We start from the raw sequence: 26,416 nt of genomic DNA, 5'->3' as shown, positions 1-26,416 counted from the left end.
TTTACAAAGAGTGCAAAGAATATATTGAAATCAGCCTAATTTCAAAATAATTCTTTCAGTGTAGTAAACAGCTTTTATTTCAAAAATGAATAGAAAATATGTTGTGGATATGTTACATACCTTGCACCATTAATTCTTTCAGTTATCAATTCTGATTTTATTGCACCATGCAATGGGTCTAACAATTTTCTGTCATTAAATTTCAGCCAGGTTGCAACTGGAATTTGTTAAATTAAACAACTAGGATTTCTGACAAACAGGAAATGAGGTATTTGTTGTTGGTCATTATTAACCTGTCAAAAAGTACTGACATATTTTGGAGAAATTTATCACAAAATTAATTTTATTGAATTCTTGATACAAACAATTGCAGTATTACATACATAGTATCCAATGACTGCTATCTAAGTTGGTGGCCTTTTGATACTATAAACAGCTCTCCAATTTGTTTACAGTGTGCAAAATGGTCCCAAAAGTAATGACAATATTCACATCAAAATACATCTAAAAATATAGTACTCACAATAATTATTGCTATTTAATGGTCCCTCAAAGTGCTTAAATTTAAAAGACTTCTTGGTTAAAATCTTCTGCATTTACCATGTATGGTAAAACGTCAAACATTCAAAAATGTCATTTTTTTAGTCAGCAAAAAATTATCTCACATGGATATTAAACATCATACAACAGAAAATATATTATTTACATGAATAGGCTACTTCATTGTTATCTCTTACAGAATTGCGTCACTGCAGTTTCATTTGTGTGTAAGAAGTCAATAGCAAAACACGGAATACATACGACTATAAAAATATTTCCATTTTGGAGTAACAGCTGATTACAAAACAACATAAAAACTTTACAAGTGTTTTTTACACAGTGTATATTATAAAATATTTTCATTAACAGCTTTTTGGTTCTTCTCCCACATGTTGAGGAACTGCAAATCTTAAAATTAAAAACTTCTTTACAGTTTCTTGTACTTTTAATCAACTGATTTGTTGATAAGTAAATTCAAAAGTTCAAAACTGGCTTTTTCATTAGAATTCAAACATTTCTATGTGCTTACAGGTTTCAAACTTAATATTACAATTGGTGTATTATGCTCAAAGGTAGCCATTACCCTCCATATAGTCTTGCCAATAGCAATTCCTAATAGCAGCTGCCATCAAATATAATGTCCATCAATTTAAGGACTAATTCTTGGAATGTGTTTTGGAATAGTTCTGCTCACAACAAAGGCAAAGTTGGTTGTCTCTGTTTTACTACACTGTACACAAAATACTGTTTGATCTCCAGTCACACACAAACTATTATTGTCAGCAATAGTGTTAGTTTGCTGATATAACAGTATTTTATGTGGTTAGTTGTATGTTTATCTGTTTAATAATACAGAAGCAAGTATTCGGAGACAGCTGGGAAAAATAAGTCAGCATACTATTTCATAAAAATATCTCAAGGGAAAGCTACAATGATTCATACAAAGATTGGGACTTTTCTGAGTTATGAATGAAATATTAGCACATATAAAATATATAAAAAGGAGTAAATCAAGAAACTAAAGTGTTTGAGGTGGTGGTGATTGAGTTGGGGGCAATGGGGCTGGTGGTGGTGGTGGTGGTGGTGGTGGTGGTGGTGGGACTGTTTATTTACAGATAAATAAAATACATAAAAATGCTTTACACAGATCCTCTGAAGCTTTAACCAACATACTAACGTTAACTTATTACATTACCACTAATTACACTGTGATTTCCTTACAAGAAAACACCTTTTATGTAGTCTTTTTACTTCCCCCCTTACTTTGGAGTAACTGTCAAGCAAGGGTATGGATAAAATTAGACAAAATAACTTCTTTAAAAATTATAAGTGTAGTGAGCATGGAATGGAACTACTAATGAATCTACAAATGACAGTACATAGGCTTAACATACATTGTAACTGATACTGTAATATGTCAATATTTTAGGAATGACTACTGCAATGCCACTTGAAATCATTTAACAGTGATGATCCAATCATCTTATGAAACTAATTAGCAAAATAATCATAATTTTGTCAACTTTGGAAAAATGACAAGTGTCACTACACAATAATCTGTAAAGGACAACATAACATAGTACATGACATCCTATTGTGTTACAGTTTTCAAGTCCACTAACAAATATTTTATAGGGACAAGAATTAACTATTTTACTAATCATATCAGGAAGGGAGTGGGGGAACTTAATTGTTCATCATCTCCTCAAGGATGTCCTGGAGTAAACACAGCCTAATGGAACAGTTACAAAATAGTGAAAGACTGGATATATCATAATATTAGTCACTACTGTTGTGGTCGAACAAGAACAATATCTTCATCTTCTTCAGAATCTGTCTCACTGTCTTCTCGGTTGATCAGTTTGTCATAGTAGGGTCGTATACCATCATCATCTATCTTGGCATCACTTCTGGAATCTGAAAGATAACAAACTATATAAGTAGATAACTCTTTTTGGTGTAATACACTAAATGAGGGAGTGGGTCAATCATCTTCACGTTCCCTACAGAAAGAAACACACTTCTACTGTCTGCACATATGATCAAACTTGAGTAGTCAATTTTTTCTTTCTTCATAATAAGATATATGTCATATAAAATAAACAGTATGTATATTTTTTGCCAGCTTCCATTATTTTGCCATAGAGTAAAACTTTTGCACAGTTTGTCAACTGTGATCAATTGGAACGTAGGCACTACACCACTTGGTGTATGAAACTGACTATAAACTCCATACTATTACAGTTTATCCAGTAATGTTGTGACTTAAGTTAACAAATGAGCTAGATAAGTTAGATATGAACTAGTGACATTTTACAGTTTTATTTATCATGAGCTATGTGAACAGCCCTCTTAAAATCAGTGACTGGTTAAGTATCCCATTATAGTGACTTTCAACTAGGGCAGTTTCAAAAATATTGCAAAATTTTAGACACAGTAATGCAGAAATTATTAGACAGTTAATGGCACACTCTGAAAAATTATAAAGTACTTTGTTAACAAATCCTAGCTGACTCCTTACAGTGATCACAATGTAAAGACGTAAAATTTAGTGCCACATTTTATCAACCAATGTAAAACTGATTCCTTAATTGTGACACATTACCAATTAAATTTGTTACAATTCTGAGGATTCTATGAAAGCAGATGAAGAGTCATGTTGTGTATCTTAAAATTTTATAAAATTTATGTGGCCACATTAATAAATATCAGTTAAGACAACATTAATTATTAGCCTTTTGTATTACCTATGAAAGGAGCACGAAAAATTTCATTTTCTTTCTCATCATCATCGTCATCATCAAACATTGAAACTCTCTCTGATGCAAGCTGCAGGAAGCTGTACTTATCATACTGTGTTCGCCTTCTACGCTGCCAGGTAGCGTAACAACAAGTTGCCAATATGACAATGAGGAGGCATACAGCTCCTAAATAGAAAGAGAGAGAAAAAAAGTAAATTAGCCAAGTCCAAAATTACTAATTAGTATGTAATATAAGACTATTTATGAAACTAAAGGTTGGTCAACAAAGTAACACTATTGTGATGTTAAGAATGGATCAGCTTGCATCTAACAGAAGTCACCATAATACTGCTAGACATAAACAAATTTGGAACATTAGGATGGTGAGTCGCAGATTAGGTACAACAAAAAGACTGTCACAAATAAAGCTTTTGGCCATGAAGGCTTTCCTCAACAATAGACAACACACACGCACACATACACACACACACAAAAATGCATGCAAACACAACTCACACACAAGACTGCAGTCTCAGACAACTGAAACCACACTGCTTATCTGCGACTCAGCATCTCCGCTTTATGGTGAGTAGCAACTTTCCTTTTCATAATATTGTTACATTTCATCCTGAATTTTCCATTGTTTGAACATTAGGATGGAATAATTATAAATGCAAGCAACTGGTACCTTATGTGACTGTGGGTGACGTCAGTGGTTGAACTTGCCGATAAATATGGTTTGATCACTGTCCTAAAACAGTACTCCATGAAGCTGGTACAATTTGAAATAACATCTCCATTTCATAATGTTGATCAGAGGTATTTGCTTTTATCCCACTGTGGTGGGAGGCTCTAAATCGAAATTTCACTGTCTACTTCAATACACAATCACAGTTGCCAATAAGGATAATAACTTGGGTTTGGTACCATTTAAGCATTATCAACAAATAAATTTAATGGCTGCTACCACAACTTTCATCTTTCTCAACTTGTGAACATTTGAAGGATTAACAGAGTGATGGAATAATATAATGTGAAGTATTCAGTTTCTTTTACCCACAGTTTTATACTGAAGCATTCTGTAGACTGGTTACTGCCTTGAGTGGCTTCATTTAGAAATACGCATCTCTTTGCAAGATAATAGTCTTCTGTTGGTTCAGTGCATTCAGGTATGGTAGGAAGGCAAACTAGAGTTTAGTATCCTATTGACAAAAAGGTTGTTCGAGATGAAACTGAAGTTCCCATAAGGAAGACAATCAAGGTTAAATGGCAGTGTGCTTTTCATTAACATCACTACATTCACTTTAATCCATTTAGGGAACCCAAGGGAACCTGAATAAGAGTCCAATGTGGTATCACTGAATCACCTCACTCAGTTTCAGAAATGGAAGAAATGCTCTTGATGTCAGTTCCAATAACAGCTACAACCTTTGGTGTGCGTTACTTCTTTCACTTCTAGCGAAATTTTTAATGTGAAAAATGGTTCAGAGTCCACATTAAACTATAACTGGCTGGGATGGTCTGTTCAAACTTTAAGAGGAAAGCAATGAGATACCATCTCCAACAGGATCAGCTCTGTGATGTCAAACCACCTTCAAGTTGAAGACAGCTTCAACATTAACCTTTGATGTGCATCGTACTTGGAGAATTCCATTTGGATGGGATCAGCAGCAATCTTTAATACCATATACAAAATTGCCCCCTACCTCAGAAAGGTTTGCATTCCATGCACACATCACCATCTAACAGAATTCTGGCAGGTTTGACTCGTGACACTTTCAACTTCTTGTTGTTGTTGTTTGTCATTTCATGGTCTTCCCCCCCCCCCCCCCCCCCCCCCGCCCCTGTTTAATTTCGTAGTAGCCATCATGGCTAGCTTTAGAAAATCAAGAAAGTGAAATAAGTGGAAAACTGAATAGGATCATTTGGTGTGAAGTCAACCAATAAAAAATGTTCTGTCACCCACCCAACCTCCACAACATCCTAGTCCATCACTATGCCACTTCCAGTCCCACCTCCTTGCCACAGGGATCATATCACTGTGGAAGAACCAGGTGCAAGATCTGCCCAGTCCACCCACACAAGACTTCCTGTTTGAATCCTGTCACAGGCTTATCCTACCTCAACAGAGGCCGGACCACCTGTGAAAAGCAGTCATGTGATATACCAGCTCTGCTGCAATCATTGCACATCTTTTTATGCTGGTGCGACCACTAACCAGGTGTCCCCCAGGTTGAAAAGTCATTGCCAAACTGTGGCCAAGAGCAAAGCAGGCCACCCTGTGGCATAACATCCAGCTGAATGTAACATACTTGATTTCAATGGCTGCCTCATTACCCAAGCCCTCTGGATCCTCCCCTCCTTCACCAGCTTTTCTGAATTGCACAGATGGGAATTATTCTCACAACACATTCTTCCCTCCCAAAATTATCCCAACCACAACCTAAGGTAACCTGGTGTCCCCACTCCCTCCACCCAACAGTTTCCACCCCCTCTGTCCTATCTTCACTTCCCTACTCTCATCTCCCACCCTCATTGTGTGCCACCCTCTGCCAACACACCTGCTCTTCTTTCCCCTTCCCCATTCCACTCCTTTTTCGCTTCCCATTTCCCCCCTCCCTCCCCACCTCTCTGCCCCACAGCCTCTGCACACTGCACCTGTTGGCAGTCTAGTCCCTGTGTCCTCTGCGAGACAGTCCTCCTCTCCTGCCACCTATACCCTACTATCCCTCCCCTTCCCCACCTCCTCCAGATTGCTGCTTCTGTGCTGCATGATAGTTGCTTCAGAATAAAATCAATCTCGGTTGTAAAATTATTTAATGTCAATGACATGTTTCATCCTTTTGGAGCATCATCTGGTTGTGTAAAAGTAGCTGGATACGTGAGCCATCAGTCATAAAACAATGTATAATGTAAAATAGACACAAAAGTAACCAGATATATAATGCATTCATCATATATCCAGTTACTTTGGTGTATGTTTTACATTATATGTTGTTTGGTAACTGATGGGTCATGGATCCAGCTATTTTTACACAATCTGATGATGCCCCAAGAGGGTGAAATGAGTCACTGACATTAAACAATTTCACAACTGAGATGGTTTTTGTTCTGAAAAACTTCTCAACTGGTTGCTGTAACAGTGCGTCATGATGGAATGGGAAAATTTTTACGTTATAGTTGGGTTCCAGTTGCCAGAGATGGCAGTCATGTCTGTGTGAGGTGTCATTGTCTGTGTGAATGAATGTGTGCATTTACTTTACTGCAAAAGGTTCTGGCCAAAAGCTGTGTGTAAGGGTCTTTGTTATGCCTGTCTGTAACTCAACATGCCATCTTTATGGAGCGGACATTTCATTTTTAAGTTATTAATTTTTAAAATTTCAATAATTGGATGATATTTGTCACTGAAAGCTTAAAACAACCATATCTCATAAACTATTTGACTTGCAGACCTGAAATTTCTCTCATTTTGGCTAAATTTTCTAAACATAGAATTTTTTTTTTTTTCTAATTATTGAAATTTCAAAGATGGAATGTTTTTAGTGTTGATAAGAATTTGCATCAGTCCTACACTATTTGTCAATGTGTGTGCCAAAATTCATGACTGTATTCCTATTGGAACATACTGAAACAAATTTTATTTTGTTGCAATTTGTTTTGCCAGCATTACCACAACTGTACATGATTTACATGCTGGTTTTCAAAACTAAAGTTAAAATTAATTTTTTGTGCTACTTAAGTACACACTGATTTATCATGTTAGCAATTCAGTACATCATGCTATATAATTAACATAAATAAACTAAGGAATATTACATCTTATTTCATTTTACATATTTTAGTTCAGTTGTTGCACATGTGTCTCACGAGGCTTGCATTGACATAACAATCTTTTTGAAACACTAGTAGTGGCATTTTACACAGAATACAGTAAGTTTCATTGCAGTTTGATGAATGTAGCACTCAACATTGCTGTATTGAATTATACTGCTTGTAAATCCTTCAGTGATGGTTCAGCAACACAAGATAAGAATCAAATAAACTTTCCTAACTTTTGTTATCGTCTTAAAGATTTTGAAGGACTTTAAGAAGAACAGTATTTTTGTGCTACTTCACATGGAAATGGAGTTTGTGATAGTGTTAACAACACAGTAAAAGGGCTTGCAGGCAAAGCTAGAAAACCCCTGTAAGTAACTAAATATTAACCCCTTACCAATTGCTTGAGTGGGATTAAACTAAATATTCCATTGGTCACTTTTTTCTATGTGAGAAATGATAAACATGCTGGAGAACAAAAGAGCTTACTTCACTTTCTTTCCATGTAACAAAGGCCTTATCGACATCACACACCTGCTCCACAACCCTCTTCATTTCTTTCTGTTGAGTGCACTGTTTTACCTTTAGGGGTTGATGTTCATCCTAACTGTGTCTTTCCTGATATTACCTCACCACCTAATTCTGGATCTTCCTGTTGCTCTCAGTCCATCTCTAGTCCTACCAAATGTTATTTTGGGTTGTTTATTTTCTGTCATTCTTTCTATACGGCCTGCCCACTTCAACCTTCTCTTCTTTAGCACTTTGACAATGTTATGTATTTTTACATCTCTCTTTAAGTCTGCCCTTTTTCTTATCATTCACTCCATGTTATATTCATTAGATACTTGTGCAACATTTTTTCTTAAAATTTTTCTTTTGAATACTAACAGTTTTTCTTCGCCTTTCTTTTTAATGATTGCTTCACAACCATATAATGTTACCACTGTAATAGTAGATTGATAGAAGTGTTTTTTGAAATTAGTACTATGTGATTTTTTTAAGGTTTTGATTAAACTAAAAAGTCTCCTTTTTTTCCACTGTTGTTTGGTGGGCATCGATTACTATGCCCATTCTATTATTGTTAAAGTACTTGAAGCAGTGAGCTGTCTTGAAAGTGAATCCGTCTGCAGCGAAAGCTGTATCACTTTGGACTTGCTTACTTATAGTCAGATATGGAGAGAAGTCTTCCGAAGTAAGAGTGATTTCAGGTGTGTCGCAGGGGAGTGTTGTAGGACCGTTGCTATTCACACCATACATAAATGACCTTGTGGATGACATCGGAAGTTCACTGAGGCTTTTTGCGGATGATACTGTGGTATATCGAGAGGTTGTAACACTGGAAAATTGTACTGAATTGCAGGAGGATCTGCAGCGAATTGACGCATGGTGCAGGGAATGACAATTGAATCTCAATGTAGACAAGTGTAATGTGCTGCAAATACATAGAAAGAAAGATCCCTTATCATTTAGCTACAAAATAGCAGGTCAGCAACTGGAAGCAGTTAATTCCATAAATTATCTGGGAGTAGGCATTAGGAGTGATTTAAAATGGAATGATCATATAAAGTTGATCGTTGGTAGAGCAGATGCCAGACTGAGATTCATTGGAAGAATCCTAAGGAAATGCAATCCGAAAACAAAGGAACTAGGTTACAGTACACTTGTTCGCCCACTGCTTGAATACTGCTCAGCAGTGTGGGATCTGTACTAGATAGGGTTGATAGAAGAGAGAGAGAAGATCCAACGGAGAGCAGCGCGCTTTGTTACAGGATCATTTAGTAATCACGAAAGCGTTACGGAGATGATAGATAAACTCCAGTGGAAGACTCTGCAGGAGAGATGCTCAGTAACTCGGTACGGGCTTTTGTTGAAGTTTCGAGAACATACTTTCACCGAGGAGTCAAGCAGTATATTGCTCCCTCCTACGTATATCTCGTGAAGAGACCATGAGGATAAAATCAGAGAGATTAGAGCCCACACAGAGGCATACCAACAATCCTTCTTTCCACGAACAATACGAGACTGGAATAGAAGGGAGAACCGATAGAGGTACTCAAGGTAACCTCCGCCACACATTGTCAGGTGGCTTGTGGAGTATGGATGTAGATGTAGATTCCATCTTTTCTTCAATAACACATAATCCTGTTTTCTTAGTGATTTTGCAAAATTTTTGCATCATTCTGGTTAATTCTGTTTTGGAACTACTGATTAATGCTACACTATCTGCAGAGCCAAGCCTGGTAATGCTCACCTTCAGCATTTGGTCCCTTGTGGATTAGTTTTACTACAATTTTTATCATTCTTCTCTAACAATAAGACAAGGTTAAATAAAATAGCTGATAGGACATTACCTTGTCTCCATTCAGTGAACACCTTAAAATTTTCAGTTTCCATTACAGAAGTCTTAATATGACAAAGTTTTGTCTATACACATTTTAACTAATCTGGTTAGCTTTGATGGTATTTGAAATTTCTTCATTATATTTGGCAGAGACTGGCAGTTTATGCTATTGTAGGTCTTTTTGAAATGTAGAAATAATATGTGGACATCTACAGTGAATTCACATTTCTTCTCAGTTATTTGTGTTAGAGTGAATAAATGATGTAATGTGGATCTATTTCTGCAGAAACTGCATTGTTAGTCACCAACTAGATCTTCAGTTACTGGGATCAGTCTGTTTAATAGTCACCTCACTGGGATTTTATAAGTGACATCCAGAAAACAATACATCTGCAGTTACTGCACACAAAGAGATCATCCTTGTTAAACATGGGGCATACAACTGTGGTTTTCCAGTCTACTGGTGTGGTTTCTGTCTTCTAATTCAAGTCATGGTCCTCCATTCTTTAATACCTTAGTTCATATCTGGTCTTGACTCAAAGCCTTGTTATTCTTAGGTGCTTTATTTCATTTACTGATGGGATAGTGACTTGTACATCAGCTATATCAAGTTCTTCAATTTCGAAGTAAGACTGTGGATCATTGCAGCTGAGTAGCTATGAAAAGTATGTCTTCCAATTTTTTGTATGTCACTTGTGGGTTAGTATTTTCCCATGCTGACCCTTTATAAATTGTTCCCTTCTAGTAAATTTGATAAAAGATTTTTTTTAAATATTTTGATAAATCTTCCTTGCCCTATGATGCTTGAAATCATTCTCTGCTTCTCTTACATATTGTTGTAGTATTCTCTTGTCTTAGAGTTCACTGTGTTTTTTGACAGATTTTGTAGTATCTTTCCTTTAGTGCCATATTGTTCCTTTCTTAAATCCAAGATGTCATCACATTTTTTCTCTCCACCAACGTTTTTGGCACTTAAAGTTAAACCAAATTTCGTCGGTCATATCCTTTATCCTATAACTTTGAAAGTTACTTCTTGAATACTGTTCTTCAGATGTCTCCATCTGCTTTTGACATCTTGTTGTTCCCTAATGGTCAGTCTAGAGTATGACAAAAATATTTTATGAAGTGATAGCAATCACAGGGACACACAGCATGCTAAAGTTAATGCCAAAGTTGTTTCTAATTTTAAGCATTTGATGTTCTAATGTTAAAGTGAGTATAGGTGCAGACGGCATGCCTTTCGAACACATTACAGGATTTGTTGGGTGCTTATGACAACGAACTGCAGATAGCTTGTGTGCTAGTAGATGCAACCACAATGGAGGGAGAGGCCAGACAAAGGCGTGGTTTCTGAAGAGGGACAGCTGCCTTTTCAGTAGCTGCAAGGGCAACAGTCTGGATGACTGACTGATCTGGCCTTGTAACACTAACCAAAACGGCCTTGCTGTGCTGGTCCTGCAAACAGCTGAAAGCAAGAGAAAACAACAGCCAAAATTTTTCCCGAGGGCATGCAGCTTTACTGTATGGTTAAATGATGATGGTGTCTTCTTGGGTAAAGTATTCCGGAGGTAAAATAGTCCCCCATTCGGATCTCCGGGCGGGGACTACTCAGGAGGACGTTGTTATCAGGAGAAAGAAAACTGGCATTCTACAGATTGGATGGTGGAATGTCACATCCCTTAATTGGGCAGTTAGATCAAAAAATTTAAAAAGGGAAATGGATAGGTTAAAGTTAGATATAGTGGGAATTAGTGAAGTTCGGTGGCAGAAGGAACAAGATTTCTGGTCAGGTGAATACAGGGTTACAAATACAAAATCAAATAGGGGTAATGCAGGAGTAGGTTTAATAATGAATAGGAAAATAGGAATGCAGGTAAGCTACTACAAACAGCATAGTGAATGCATTATTGTGGCCAAGATTGATATGAAGCCCTCGCCTACTACAGTAGTACAAGTTTATATGCCAACTAGCTCTGCAGACGACGAAGAGATTGATGAAATGTATGATGAGATAAAAGAAATTATGCAGGTACTGAAGGGAGACGAAAATTTAATAGTCATGGGTGACTGGAACTCGATAGTAGGAAAAGGAAGAGAAGGAAACGTAGTAGGGGAATATGGAATGGGAGTAAGGAATGAAAGAGGAAGCCGCCTGGTAGAATTTTGCAAAGAGCATAACTTAATCATAGCTAAGACTTGGTTCAAGAATCATAAAAGAACGTTGTATACATGGAAGAAGCTTGGAGATACTGGAAGGTCTCAGATAGATTATGTAACGGTAAGACAGAGATTCAGGAACCAGGTTTTAAATTGTAAGACATCTCCAGGGGCAGATGTGGACTCTGACCACAATCTATTGGTTATGAACTGTAGATTAAAACTAAAGAAACTGCAAAAAGGTGAGAATTTAAGGAGATGGGACCTGGATAAACTGAAAGAACGAGAGATTGTAGAGAGCTTCAGGAAGAGCATTAAGGAACGAGTGACAAGAATGGGGGCAGGAAATACAGTAGAAGAAGAATGGATAGCTTTGAGAGACGAAATAGTGAAGGTAGCAGAGGATCAAGTAGGTAAAAAGATGAGGGCTAACAGAAATCCTTGGGTAACAGAAGAGATATTAACTTTAATTGATGAAAGGAGAAAATATAAAAATGTAGTAAATGAAGGAGGCAAAAAGGAATACAAATGTCTCAAAAATGAGATCGACAGGAAGTGCAAAATGGCTAAGCAGGGATGGCTAAAAGACAAATGTAAGGATGCAGAGGAGCATATCACTAGGGGTAAGATAGATACTGCCTACAGGAAAATTAAAAAGATCTTTGGAGAAAAGAGAACCACTTGCATGAATATCAAGAGCTCAGATGGAAACCCAGTTCTAACCAAAGGAGGGAAAGCAGAAAGGTGGAAGGAGTATATAGAGGGTCTATACAAAGGCAATGTTCTTGAGAACAATATTACAGAAATGGAAGAGAATATAGATGAAGATGAAATAGAAGATATGATACTGTGTGAAGAGTTTGACAGAGCACTGAAAGACCTAATTCGAAGCAAGGCCCTGGGAGCAGACAACATTCCGTTAGAACTACTGACAGCCTTGGGAGAGCCAGGCCTAACAAAACTCTACCATCTAGTGAGCAAGATGTATGAGACAAGTGAAATATCCTCAGACTTCAAGAAGAATATAATAATTCCAATCCCTAAAACCAGGTGTTGACAAATGTTACAATTTCCAAACTATCAGTTTAATAAGCCACAGCTGTAAAATACTAACACAAATTCTTTACAGATTAATGGAAAAACTGGTAGAAGCCGATCTCTGGGAAGATCAGTTTGGATTCTGTAGAAATGTTGGAACACGTGAGGCAACCTAAGACTTATTTTAGAAAATAGATTAAGACTTATTTTAGAAAATAGATTAAGGAAAGTCAAACCTACATTTCTAGTATGTGTAGACTTAGAGAAAAGCTTTCGACAATGTTGACTGGAATACTCTCTTTCAAATTACGAAGGTGGCAGGGGTAAAATACAGGGAGTGAAGGCTATTTACAATTTGTACAGAAACCAGATAGCAGTTAAAAGAGTCGAGGGGCATGAAAGGGAAGCAGAGGTTGGGAAGGGAGTGAGACGGGGTTGTAGCCTATCCCCGATGTTATTCAATCTGCATATTGAGCAACCAGTAAAGGAAACAAAAGAAAAATTCGGAGTAGGAATTAAAATCTATGGAGAAGAAATAAAAACTTTGAGGTTTGCCGATGACATTGTAATTCTGTCAAAGACAGCAAAGGACCTGGAAGAGAAGCTGAACGGAATGGACAGTGTCTTGAAACGAAGATATAAGATGAACATCAACAAAAGCAAAACGAGGACAATGGAATGTAGTCTAATTAAATTGGGTGATGAGGCGGGAATCAGATTAGGAAATGAGACGCTTAAAGTAGTAAATGAGTTTTGCTATTTGGGAAGCAAAATAACTGATGATGGTTGAAGTAGAGAGGATATTAAATGTAGACTGCCAATGGCAAGGAAAGCATTTCTGAAGAAGAGAAATTTGTTAACATAGAGTATAGATTTAAGTGCCAGGAAGCAGTTTTTGAAAGTATTTGTATGGAGTGTACCCATTTATGGAAGTGAAACGTGGACGATAAATAGTTTAGACAAGAAGAGAATAGAAGCTTTCGAAATGTGGTGCTACAGAAGAATGCTGAAGATTAGATGGGTAGATCACATAACTAATGAGGAGGTACTGAATAGAACTGGAGAGAAGAGAAATTCGTGGCACAACTTGATTAGAAGAAGGGATCGGTTGGTAGGGCATATTCTGAGGCAACAAGGGATCACCAATTTAGTATTGGAGGGCAGCGTGGAGGGTAAAAATCGTAGAGGGAGACCAAGAGATGAATACACTAAACAGATTCAGAAGGGTGTAGTTTGCAGTAGGTACTGGGAGATGAAGAAACTTAAACAGGGTAGAGTAGCATGGAGAGCTGCATCAAACCAATTTCTGCACTGAAGACCACAACAACAAGAACAGAAGACTAGATAAAGTTACTCTTAGTTCAGAGCTCATCTTAGTCCAAAACATGCCTTAACTGCCACTGAAGGGCATACAGAATATCTAATAAAGAGATACAAAAAACTTCACAGATTATATTGGAAAAGAATGTGTTGCTACATCAATATTCTATCAGTACTGATTGAGAAGACTAGATTGTGTCATTCAAAATAAGCCTGAGATATATAAGAAGTTGTATTTGCAACAGCATGGTGTTTTTCTTGTTGAAGACGAGTAGAATGTTTCTCATTGCAAGGTACTCACAAGTAACACACTGTTAAATAATAACTACACCAATGTTTCGTTATTAATATTAATGCATCTGTAAAAAAGGCATAATTCAGTAAAATTTTGTAGTGTTTAGCCTATTGAGCATGTGTTAGTTGACATAAAAATATTTCCACAGTTACTGGAAAGCGAAAACTGATTTTAAATTTAAATGTGCAATTCTGATCATGTAATAGATTGTCACCAAATAAAAGACAAAAATGATGTGATAGTCTGAATTGGTTTTTGCCATTTAAGGTTTCCATTAAAACTTACTACTAACTCTATAGTCATACTGACTACGCGCTAAATACTGCATTTAACAGTACAATAAAATCTGTTTTAGTACATTCCCAATGGTATACCATCATAAAATTTGATACACACATTAAAAAATAGTATGACTAATGCACATTTTTTTTCAAAACAAAACAAAAATTCCTATTTTTAAAATTGCGAAAAATTGCTTGGAAAATTCAGCATTTTCATGAACAGTCAAAAGTAGTACATATTATTGAAGCCTATAAAAATGGCCAAAATGATACAAATTTTAGGCCTGTACATCAGTTTTTAAAATGTGGCCATTTTAAGGTTTCAAAACATTACAAAACTTGAATGAGATTTTCACTCTGCAGCAGAGTGTGCGCTGATATGAAACTTCCTTGCAGATTAAAACTGTGTTTGTAAGGTAGGAGACGAGGTACTGGCAGAAGTAGTGCTGTGTGAATGGGGCGTGAGTCGTGCTTGGGTAGCTCAGTTGACAGAGCACTTGCCCGCGAAAGGCAAAGGTCCCGAGTTCAAGTCTCGGTCCGGCACACAGTTTTAATCTGCCAGGAAGTTTCATTACAAAACTCATACAATTTTGGAAACTTTAAAAATTAATTACTCAAAAGTGAATGATTCAAAAAAATTTAATTTGGGTTTTTCATGGAGACAACATTGATGGTCAATGTACAAAAAAATTATCGAAATATATAATCTCCAGAACCAGATCACTGGTTCTTTTCTCATAGACTGATCCAATAATAAATGCAGTCTACAGTCTTATAGCATTTTATTATGCCAACATACTTTTGGAAGTGACAGCATCATCATTAGGGCTTTCTGTTAAGTAACAATGGAAAATCCTGATGACACAAAACTGTGACTTCAAAATGTACATTGGCATAACATAATGCTATAAAGGCAGCAGATGGAAGGTTTAACATCCCGCTGACATTGAGGCCATTAGAGACGAGCCACAAGCTCAGATTGTTTCAAGGTCCGGAAATTGGCTGTACCCTTTCAAAGGAGCCATCCTGTCATTTGCCAAGAGTGACTTAGGGAAATTGTGAAAAACTTAAATCTGATGGGCTGGATGTGGATTTGAACCAATGTCCTCCCAAATGTGAGTGCTGTGTGCTAATCACTGCACCACGTTGATCCTTATGGGTTATAAAATACATATCTTACATTATGAGCTCTTGTTCATCTTTGCCACTGTGAAACACCTCTTCCTGCAAGCTCTTTGCTACAATGAATGACCTACAGAATACAGTAAACAAAATAGCAACACATTCCTCTGTTGTGTCCATGGATACAGGTAGCAGTAAACATCTGTTAGTGTTATTCCTGTAAACTGTGTTCACAGTTCTTGGTAAGTACAGTGCATACATTAGTTCTAATAGAAGCAATTTGTGTTTTGATGAGTTTGGGAAGTATTTTTACATTGCAGTTTTATCTCTGTACTTACAAGTGTAATAGCAGCCCTTTATTCCACATGGAAAATGGCAGGCACGGTCTTCTGTTATAGTCTAGCAAATGGAAGCAAGTGTTCAGTCCATGTTCCAAATGTTGAAAAATATCAAGAACACAGGCTATCATCTGCACAATTATTTACCTGTTCTTTCTGGCGATTAACAGACTCCACACCCATACCTCTACCAACAGCAGATTGTGACAGATATCACACTATTCATACTCTTGTGGAGAAGCACGTATTGCAATGAGTGGAAGAAGATTATGGAACTCTTGTGTGTAGAATTTCACCATTTATCGGGGTTAGTCATCCTTCAGCCTGATCAATCCTATAGCTGTATCATGTACAGCATGTCCAAGCCCTATGGCCAAGAAGACGAGCCTGCCAGAATGCAGTTCCACCAATGGCTGTTAATAACATGTGGTGAAGATCCACTGTTCACAACAAAGATACTGTTCACAAATAAGGATGGTTTCACTTGAGACAGAATTGTCAATTTTCATAACCAACTTGTAGGCTAATGCAAATCTACATACAGTTGAAGAAGCAAGGTATCAGCACCTATTTTCAGTTAATGTATGGGCGGAAATTATTGGCAACAGACTAACAGAACTTTACCACACTACCGAACTGGTGCATGGTATCTTTGGTTCCTATCAAACGATTTGCCTGTCCTGCTGGAGGAGGTACCAGTCCAGCAACAGCTGGAGATGTGGTTCACACATGATGGAGAGTCAGACAAATTTCTCTCAAAAGACACAGAAAACCTTACACAGACATTTAAAGAGCACTGGATTGGTTGTGGGGTCCAGTACATCAGCTGGCTCATTTTCTGCATCTTAATCTCTTGTATGTTTAGTTGTTGGGACATTTGAAACCTTTGGTGTATTTAAGTCTCATTAATGATGTAAAAAACTACAGGAACATGTCATCAACACCAGACAGCACGCCTTACTATGAATGAACACCATATTGGCATCCCCCTCTTTAACAATTTTAATTTCTAAACTGCCACTCACTTTCTCCCGTTGCACTAACAACATTTATTTCCCCATTTGTGAAATCAAGAAGTAAATTTTTGGAATGTTGCTGTACAGAATAAAGGCTCATTTTTAAATTGCCAGACAACAAATCCAAAGGTGTCTGGTTCAATCCCTGAACAGTCCTAGGATTTTTATTTGCCATTTGTCCCATGTTTATCTCTAAAAAATGCTGAGTTGCATCATAGTTCAGACTCCACATTAAATTGCATCACCAGTAGGGGACTATGCCTAGTAAAGCACTGTGGTGTTCAAACCAGTCAATGGGTTGTTGGCAGCTTTTGTTTTAAAATCTGTGCAGTATCATCTGTTCATTGCTTATGTAGTATTTTCAATAATCTTCAATAAAAGGATATTCATAAAACACTTACCAGCCACAACAACAAAGGCAAGCCGTGGCATGCCAAGTACACGGGCATCCCTTTCTATATGGAACATCAAAGCTGATGGTGTGTGCATCTCCCCTGACTCTGGAAGCTGAAGAAGGCGAGCTGCTGACAGATAACCAGGAGCAGAAGCTGCTACTTCCAACTCAGGTTCAGTGTTTCTGAATGGGAGCGGTCTCCAGAAATGACCAAATTCAGTTGTTCTTGCAACAAACTGATTTCCTGCCACTCTAATCTCAGCATGAGCCACTGGTGAATTAGCATTGTCTGTCACATAACCTGAAAAAGCAGTACTGTTACAAGTTTGGTTAATTAATAATTATTCCTGACCTTGTTATTAGATACATCATTAGTATATGGAATGTAGAACCATTCTTCAAATGCTAACTACACCAATCTAACACAGGAATGAAAAAGAAGAAGGCTACTTTTATCCTTACTAATAATATTAATAATTACAAGAAAGGCATTCAAAAAGTATGAATGAAAGCATTACTCTTTGTTCTTTACTGACAATGAAATACATTCTGTCCTGTCTTAGGGCTTGCTTCATATTGTACTCAGAAATTGCTTAAAAATGCTGAAGCCTGCTCATACTGTTCTGCAATGAGACAACCTTGTAAAAGCATGTGAGGTTATGTTGGTCCTAAGCAAAGAACATTACAATTATTCACTTATGTTAAATCAATTTACTAAAATATCTCTGATAATTGGGCCTATAAAAGAGTGTGATGATTTTACTTTGTAATATTTATCCACACCATAAGCAGAAAAAGAATTATCATTAAATTGAAATAAGCACACCGTGAATTCATTGTCCCAGGAAGGGGAAACTTTATTGACACATTCCTGGGGTCAGATACATCACATGATCACACTGACAGAACCACAGGCACATAGACACAGGCAACAGAGCATGCACAATGTCGGCACTAGTACAGTGTATATCCACCTTTCGCAGCAATGCAGGCTGCTATTCTCCCATGGAGACGATCGTAGAGATGCTGGATGTAGTCCTGTGGAACGGCTTGCCATGCCATTTCCACCTGGCGCCTCAGTTGGACCAGCGTTCGTGCTGGACGTGCAGACCGCGTGAGACGACGCTTCATCCAGTCCCAAACATGCTCAATGGGGGACAGATCCAGAGATCTTGCTGGCCAGGGTAGTTGACTTACACCTTCTAGAGCACGTTGGGTGGCACGGGATACATGCGGATGTGCATTGTCCTGTTGGAACAGCAAGTTCCCTTGCCGGTCTAGGAATGGTAGAACGATGGGTTCGATGACGGTTTGGATGTACCGTGCACTATTCAGTGTCCCCTCGACGATCACCAGTGGTGTACGGCCAGTGTAGGAGATCGCTCCCCACACCATGATGCCGGGTGTTGGCCCTGTGTGCCTCGGTCGTATGCAGTCCTGATTGTGGCGCTCACCTGCACGGCGCCAAACACGCATACGACCATCATTGGCACCAAGGCAGAAGCGACTCTCATCGCTGAAGACGACACGTCTCCATTCGTCCCTCCATTCACGCCTGTTGCGACACCACTGGAGGCGGGCTGCACGATGTTGGGGCGTGAGTGGAAGACGGCCTAACGGTGTGCGGGACCTTAGCCCAGCTTCATGGAGACGGTTGCGAATGGTCCTCGCCGATACCCCAGGAGCAACAGTGTCCCTAATTTGCTGGGAAGTGGCGGTGCGGTCCCCTACGGCACTGTGTTGGATCCTACGGTCTTGGCGTGCATCCGTGCGTCGCTGCGGTCCGGTCGCAGGTCGACGGGCACATGCACCTTCCGCCGACCACTGGCGACAACATCGATGTACTGTGGAGACCTCACGCCCCACGTGTTGAGCAATTCGGCGGTACGTCCACCCGGCCTCCCGCATGCCCACTATACGCCCTCGCTCAAAGTCCGTCAACTGCACATACGGTTCACGTCCATGCTGTCGCGGCATGCTACCAGTGTTAAAGACTGCGATGGAGCTCCGTATGCCACGGCAAACTGGCTGACACTGACGGCGGCGGTGCACAAATGCTGCGCAGCTAGCGCCATTCGACGGCCAACACCGCGGTTCCTGGTGTGTCCGCTGTGCCGTGCGTGTGATCATTGCTTGTACAGCCCTCTCGCAGTGTCCGGAGCAAGTATGGTGGGTCTGACACACCGGTGTCAATGTGTTCTTTTTTCCATTTCCAGGAGTGTAATAGCTCCAGAAAGGTTATAGTTTGTTCGTATTTATGGATCTGGCTTGCAAGGCAGTCAGGAGGAGCAGGTATAAATTCTCGTTAGCTCATTCTGATTAAGTTTCCTGTTGGTTTCCAAAATCACCTGAGGCAATGGTTGTGCTCAAAGGAGATATAAAATTATTTTAATATTTCTTCTTTCAATTTTGATGTCAACACCAAAAGGGAAACAATGCAATATCTCTGCTGGTACTGCACATACAAGAGTCTTACAGAAGCTATAATATGTTTGCAGCGAAAATAAATGTACAGCAATTTGCTACTGACCCAATGCAAATATGGAATTGCCATCATTTTTCAACCACATATGCAAATCATACAAACTGTTTTCAGTGAAATGGAAAATTATGCAGTTCTGATGGTGGAAACTGAAATAAGTACAATCACATCCAGGTACCAGCTGACTTTAAAGGTTGATTCATATAATTGATTTGTTGAGGCTGTAAAGAATAGGTCCAAAGTGTCAATGGCTCATGGTTATCAGACATCTTCTATCATGACACAGAACTTAATGTTTAGTGCATCAAATAGAATATTATTCTAAGAAGATCAACAATCAATGGCACTGACTGACACTACATACTTGACCACTGGCCTTGTAAATCTGTAATGTTTTTAGAATAAGAACCAAGACCAAACTCTTCAATGTCACACATCTGCCCTTTCATCAAAAACCATAAGAGTAAGAAATTAAAACTCTCCAAACAAAGCAATCAGATTTGTGACTGATGGTGATACACACAGCCTCATACTCTTGGATAATGTTAATCATCATTATCTTTTTTTTGCCATTAAATATGGTTCATCAATATGGTACAGGTCACTTCACACTAATGTAGATATAGCCCTCAATGACACCTGTAGGATGATTATTGGGCTTGAAAACTACTCCAACATATAAACTTTCTTATTTGGCTGTAACACTATTGAGTGGTGTTGGCTCGTATCAGTAGTGGTTTTCCACTACTGTCTGTGGTAGTTACCAGCAACGGATTCTGCTGCATCCCAGGATATGGCACAGCTTGTCTGCTTGTGAGGCTTTTACAGGGCTCACTGTGCAGGCTGGAACTGATTCTGTTTTGATGTTCACACTGGAGCAGATGGGAAAAGCAGTGCCTGCCAAGTGTCAAGTGCCAGGGTTGTGCAAACTCCTAAGTGGAAGCAGACGTGCTTCCAAAAATCTGTGGGACTTCGAGAGCTCTGGTTAGGGGCAGGCAGAGGCTGGACAACTGAGAAACTTGCTGCTGCCAACTTTTTCCCATGCATCAGCTACCATCAATAGGGAAATTAAAATTGGTGACCATATTTCTGAACATCTAACTCTGTGTTTTGACACTCATACTGGCCAGTTTTGCTTGGACTGTCATGCTGTATCAGTTGCTGCAATGCCTGTTCTGTATTTTGGAGTTGGACAAACTGATTAACTGCTATTGCAGTCTTTCTCAGCATATTCAACGGATGAATTCTTCTTGGGTTCTCGACCGAGTGGTGGCTGATAACCTGAGAGGAATTTATCAACTGATTAACTTCAACTTACGTTTTTCCTAAAGTTCAAAATTGTAATTTTATTAATTTTGCTAGATGTTTATCTGATTAATGCTGTACTGGCCGCGAGTAAATAAATTTTTGGTTTCTCTTGGGGAATGATGTTTTTTCTCGGTCTGGCAACTTCCACTCCCAGCTTCTCACTCCCAACTTTCCAATCATCAATCTCTGTATGTTGTGATATGGCTGCTAATAAGGAGAAGCTTAAATTTGAGCTGGACAGAACCCATTGTATGAGCAATCCCTCCTCAACTTCCTTCAACTGTCTAAAGAGGTTACCAAGTTACCTGAAAAAGAAATGCCACAGATATGGAAGGAGAAGATGTCTCATTTCTACATATGTATTGAGGAAGCCAAACAGCCGTGTCCTGGATATAAAAAGAGCTGGATAGTATAAAAGGTGCTACATAGACTAGAGGAGTGAAAAGATATACAGAAAACCAGACAATGTGGCATCAAATTTAGTGCAGTCAAGCATTATTGCCAACAATAAAAGCAACTACTCAGATGCTTCTGCACTGAAGCAAGGTGACGTGGTATTCCCACTTACCCTCAATCTTGTCATAAAAAAAGTAGTAAGAAAACCAAACAAGTAACAAATGGGAACATCACAAAATCAAATATATTGGACTTTGCCGATAACAATTTTAATAGGAAATAAGTGGTGAAATTACAACACTGTTCAAGAAACTAAATGAAATCACTATGAAAATAGATTTAAAATTTAATGAGGAAAAGACAGAATACACGATCATACAAAGGGACAACATGACTAAAGAACATGATGATCTTTACATTAAAAAACTACACTCTGAAGAACAATCCCAACTTGAAATACCTTACTGCAATAGGGAACAAGTCAGTAATAAAATTAGACTATGGAATATGGACAAAGTGTATTTTCCCTTCAAAAACTTCTATGCTCCAAACTGATGACCAGAAGAACCAAGCTGAAGCTCTAAACACAATTATCATGCTAGTACTGCTGTATGCAGCTGAAACTTGGAGCATAAGCAAAAAGAGATGATCACCAGCTCTCTGCCTTCACATACGATATACAGAAAAAAAAAGACAGAGCAAGCTACACACAGACAAGTTTGGAGATCCAATGAAGAACTGCTTACGCTAGCTGGATGAGCCCTTGGAAGTGATCAATGCGAAAGCAAGACATTTGGATGGGCAGGCTATGTTTTCAGAATGGTAGAATAATCGGTCAGATGTATGACAGGAAGATGGAATTATCCAGACCACTGCATTATCAAGAAGTAGGTGACCTCAGAATGCAGACTGATGGGTATCATTGGGTGGAAGGGAGCAGTGTGACAGAGAGAAAACAAAAGACAGACACTGAGAATGGCATGGGATTGTTACATCACACAGAAGTCAATGACGTGAGTGAGTATGATCTGAAAGCTACCAAAAGTGCCTTAGTTGCAATATTAGAAGCGTGTATAACATAAAGAGTGAAGTTAAAACATAATCATAGTAGGAAAGTTCTGATAGAATGCAAATATTTTAGGAGTAATGGAGGCCACTCATTAAAAAGCAGAAGTTTTGAGTCCTTGAGAAAACAAAGAAAAAAGACAGAAAACTTGCTAGCTTTTGGAATAAATTATTTCAAGCTAGAGTACACATATTGCTCCCACATAGCACCATCTGGACACACAGTGTCAGGATTGCAGTTCAGGAGGTGGACTAACGTGGGGTGGAGTTGATAGAGGGGAAGACAGGCAGGAGATAGCAAGAGGAGTTGGGGTGGGTAGCTAATGATTTGGAGGAAGGCAGCTGGCATACTGGCTAGGAATGCAGGTGGGACAGGTGTCAGGTTCACAGGCTAGCCATGTGGACATGGGTGTCGGAGCCAGTGGGGAGCGGCGCACAATGAAGGTGACATCGGCACATGAATTGGGAAGGGGTGAGAAAACAGAGAAAGGGAAAACTGTTCGGTGGAGGGTGTGGAAATAGTTGGTTAACAGAGAGGGTTGCAGCGGAGCAACAGATGTGTTGCAAGGATAATTCCCATCTGTGTGGTTCAGAGGAACTGGTAGAGGAGGGAAGGATCCAGATCACCCAGATTGTCAGGCAGCCACTGAAACTGAGCATTTTGAGCTGAGCTGCATGTTGTGCCAATGGCTCATCACTTTGTTCTTGGGCACAGTTTGATGGTGGGCAGTCTTTCTGGTAGGCAGCTGGTTTGTTGTCATAGAGTAATAGAAAGCTGCGCATTGATTGCAGCAGAGTTGGTGTATGACATGGCTGCTTTCACAGGTAGCCCAGCCTTTGATGGGTTAGGGACTGGAGTAGGAAGTGCTGGGAGGGTGGACTGGGCATGTTTGCACCTGGCTCTACCACAGGGATATGATCCCTAGGACAAGCGGTTGAGGGTAGGAGTGGCATCAGGATGGACTAGGATATTACATAGGTTAGGTGGGCGACGGAGCACCACTTTGGGAGGGGTGGAAAGTAATTTAGGTAGGATGTCCCTCATATCAGAACATGATGAAAGATAATCAAAGCCCTGGCAAATAATATGATTCAGCTGCTCCAGTCCATGACAATACTGGGTGATGAGGTGGGTGCTTGTTTGCAGCTGATTCTTTGTGGTAGGAGGGGATGGGGGATTAGGGGTATGTGGGGATATGGCACAGAAAATCTGTTTGCAAGCTATGTCTGAGGGATAGTGCCTTTCTGTGAAGGCCTTCATGAGACCTCTGACATACTGTGCAATGGAGTTCTTGCTGTAGATAAGTCATCCCCAGGTGACCACAGTGTATGGAAGGGATTTTTTAGCATGGAAGGATGACAGCTGTCAAAATGTAGGTGCTGGTGGTTAGTGCATTTGATATGAAAGAAGTGTGGATGTAACCATCCAACAGGTGGATGTGAATGTTGTGGAAGGTGGCATGTTGGGTTGAGAAGGACCAGTTGAAGTGGATGGGACAGAAGCTGTAGAGGTTGTGAAGGAATGAGGATAGGGTGTCATAGCCCTGAGCCCAGATCATTAACATATCATCAACGAACTTGAACAGACAAGGTATTTGGAAATTTGAGAGGCAAGGACAGTTGCCTCTAGATGGACCATGAAAAGGTTGGCATAGGAGGTGCCACATAGGCCCCTGTGGCTGTGCAATGGACTTGATTACATACCTTCTCCTCAGAGGTGAAATATTTGTGTGTCTGGATATAGCTGGGAAGGTGCATGAGGAATGATGTAGTGGATGTGGAGTCTGAAGGACACTGGAAGAGAGTGTTTGATAACAGGAAGGCCATGGGCATGGGAAATGTTGATGTATAGGAAGATGGTATCAACAGTGAGGGATCCAGGAGGTAAAGGGGTGAGCAAGGTGGATAGTCAGTGATGGAAGTGGTTAGTAACTTTAATGTGAGAGGCTAGGTTTCAGGCAATGAGTTGGAGACGGTCAACAAAAGTGGAAATCTCTCAGTAGGAGCACAATAACCAGCTACAATGGGTCATCCCGGATTGTTGGGTTTATAGATTTTAGAGAGGATGTAGAGGGTAGATTTACAGGTTGTTGTTGGTGTGAAGAGGAATATGGACTTGGGGGAAGTTTCTGGGATGGGCCTAAGGATTTTAATAGGTTTTGGATGTTATGTTGGACTTCTGGGATGGAATAACTGTGGCAGAGTTTGTATGTGGAGGAGTAAGGCAGTTGGCAGAAGCCTTCTGATTCATCACAACAGTGGAGGAGCCCTTGTCTGCAGAGAGAATGATTCTATCAGGATCTGTTTTGAGATTGTGTTTTAGTGTCTTTTCTGCTGCTGAAACATTAGTGTTCTTAGGAAGCATCCTGGGGAAGAATGGTGAGGTCAAGTTAGAGGTAAGGAATTCCTGGAAGGTGACCAGGAAATGGTTATATAGGTGGGGGCGGAGGGTCATGGTTGGATGGTGACACAGACAGGGAGAGGCAAGATTCAGTGTTGAGATTAGGTTGGCTCTGGTTGTAGGGATTTGTGGCAAAGAAGTGTTTAACTGTAGGCATCGGGAGAAGGAGTTAGGTCTTTGACATGTCCAACATTATTAAACTTTTGTGTGGGGCTGACAGTGAGGCCTTTGGAAATGACTGGAGCTTCTGTGGTATTGAGGCTTTTGGCCAAAAGTTTGACAACAGTGTTTTGGGTTCGTTTGGGTTCTGGATTTTGTAGAGTGTTTAGAGGAAGTTTGGGAGGTTGCGGCAAATTGAAAAGTTCAGCTAAGTGTGGTCATCAGAAGTTGAGGGTGTCACTGTGAGTCTGATGGGTGTTGCTGGATAGTGGTGCTCCAAGGTGGGATAGGATGTCAACAGGATGGACAACTTTTGGTTTGTGGAGGTGGTGTCTGCAAAGCTCTTTCAGGTGTCACAGGGCAATGGTTTCAGTTTTGCAGATATGGTGTATGTGATTAAGAATGCATAGCAATATTATCTTACAGAGAGAGCAGAGGTGTTTTGGGATGCCTATGTCATGGAGATGTGTTCCTGTACAACCAGGTTTAGTGGCATGTGAAAAGGTGGAAGTCATTATGAAAGGAGGGGATGGATACAAAAATTGGAATTTTTATGGTTAGGACATTGGAGGGCTGTGGTTTTCATATAATAAGCAGCATTTGAGGAACAGGTCGTCGGACTGGGTTTTAACTGGGGAAAAATTAACACTACTATCACTGCAATGAGCTCATACCTTCAATATAAGTGGCCTGTTTACCTATCACAAGATTCTCTAAACATTTGCTGAACTACCTGTAATAAGAGTTTCTCAGCAAGAACATGTTCCACATTTTAAAAGAAATAAAATATACCAGACAGTCCAGATATGAGTGGAGCAGACAGCAGGGCCAGTAATCCTCCTCGATTTTCATCCCAGATACCAGGTAGCCGTGATACATGTGGTTTACGATAACAATCAATGTACACATCCATCTGTGTCACACCAGCATTTCGCCAACTATATTCCTGCAACATTAATGTCAAATTCTGCATTATTCAAAGTAATATGCATTACAAGCAGCATTGTTACTTACAATATGTCAACAGATACTTTTTCTAGCACAAATGTATGGCAATTTATACTAAATGCAACAATTTGTATTACATTTTTTCCCCTCTAACTCCTTGAAAATTGCACTGCATAAAAAAAAAATACTGAAGTCATTGTATAGCCCAACCAAGTGAAGTGGTTACCTGCAGCAACAACAGTGCTTGGTTGGCCAAAA

At 39.3% G+C, this 26,416-nt stretch overlaps 1 protein-coding gene across 1 annotated transcript in view; it reads right to left on the bottom strand.

The window, feature by feature from the left end:
- Positions 1 to 325: 325 nt before the first annotated feature.
- The window catches only part of LOC126203914 (carboxypeptidase D-like), a 266,351-nt gene continuing 240,260 nt past the window's right edge, over positions 326 to 26,416 (bottom strand). Inside the window, exons 24-27 of the mRNA XM_049938305.1 lie at positions 26,003 to 26,156; positions 17,407 to 17,700; positions 3,288 to 3,467; positions 326 to 2,457 (exon numbers count right to left, since the gene is read on the bottom strand). Coding sequence (XP_049794262.1) covers positions 2,327 to 2,457; positions 3,288 to 3,467; positions 17,407 to 17,700; positions 26,003 to 26,156 — 759 coding nt within the window. The 3' untranslated portion in view covers positions 326 to 2,326. The remainder of the gene's footprint in view (positions 2,458 to 3,287; positions 3,468 to 17,406; positions 17,701 to 26,002; positions 26,157 to 26,416) is intronic.

This window comes from Schistocerca nitens, chromosome 9 (genome assembly GCF_023898315.1).
Source record: "Schistocerca nitens isolate TAMUIC-IGC-003100 chromosome 9, iqSchNite1.1, whole genome shotgun sequence".
Classification (NCBI taxonomy): Eukaryota; Metazoa; Arthropoda; class Insecta; order Orthoptera; family Acrididae; genus Schistocerca; species Schistocerca nitens.
Note: the sequence above shows the minus strand (reverse complement) of the source record. Positions and strands in the feature narration are given on the sequence as shown.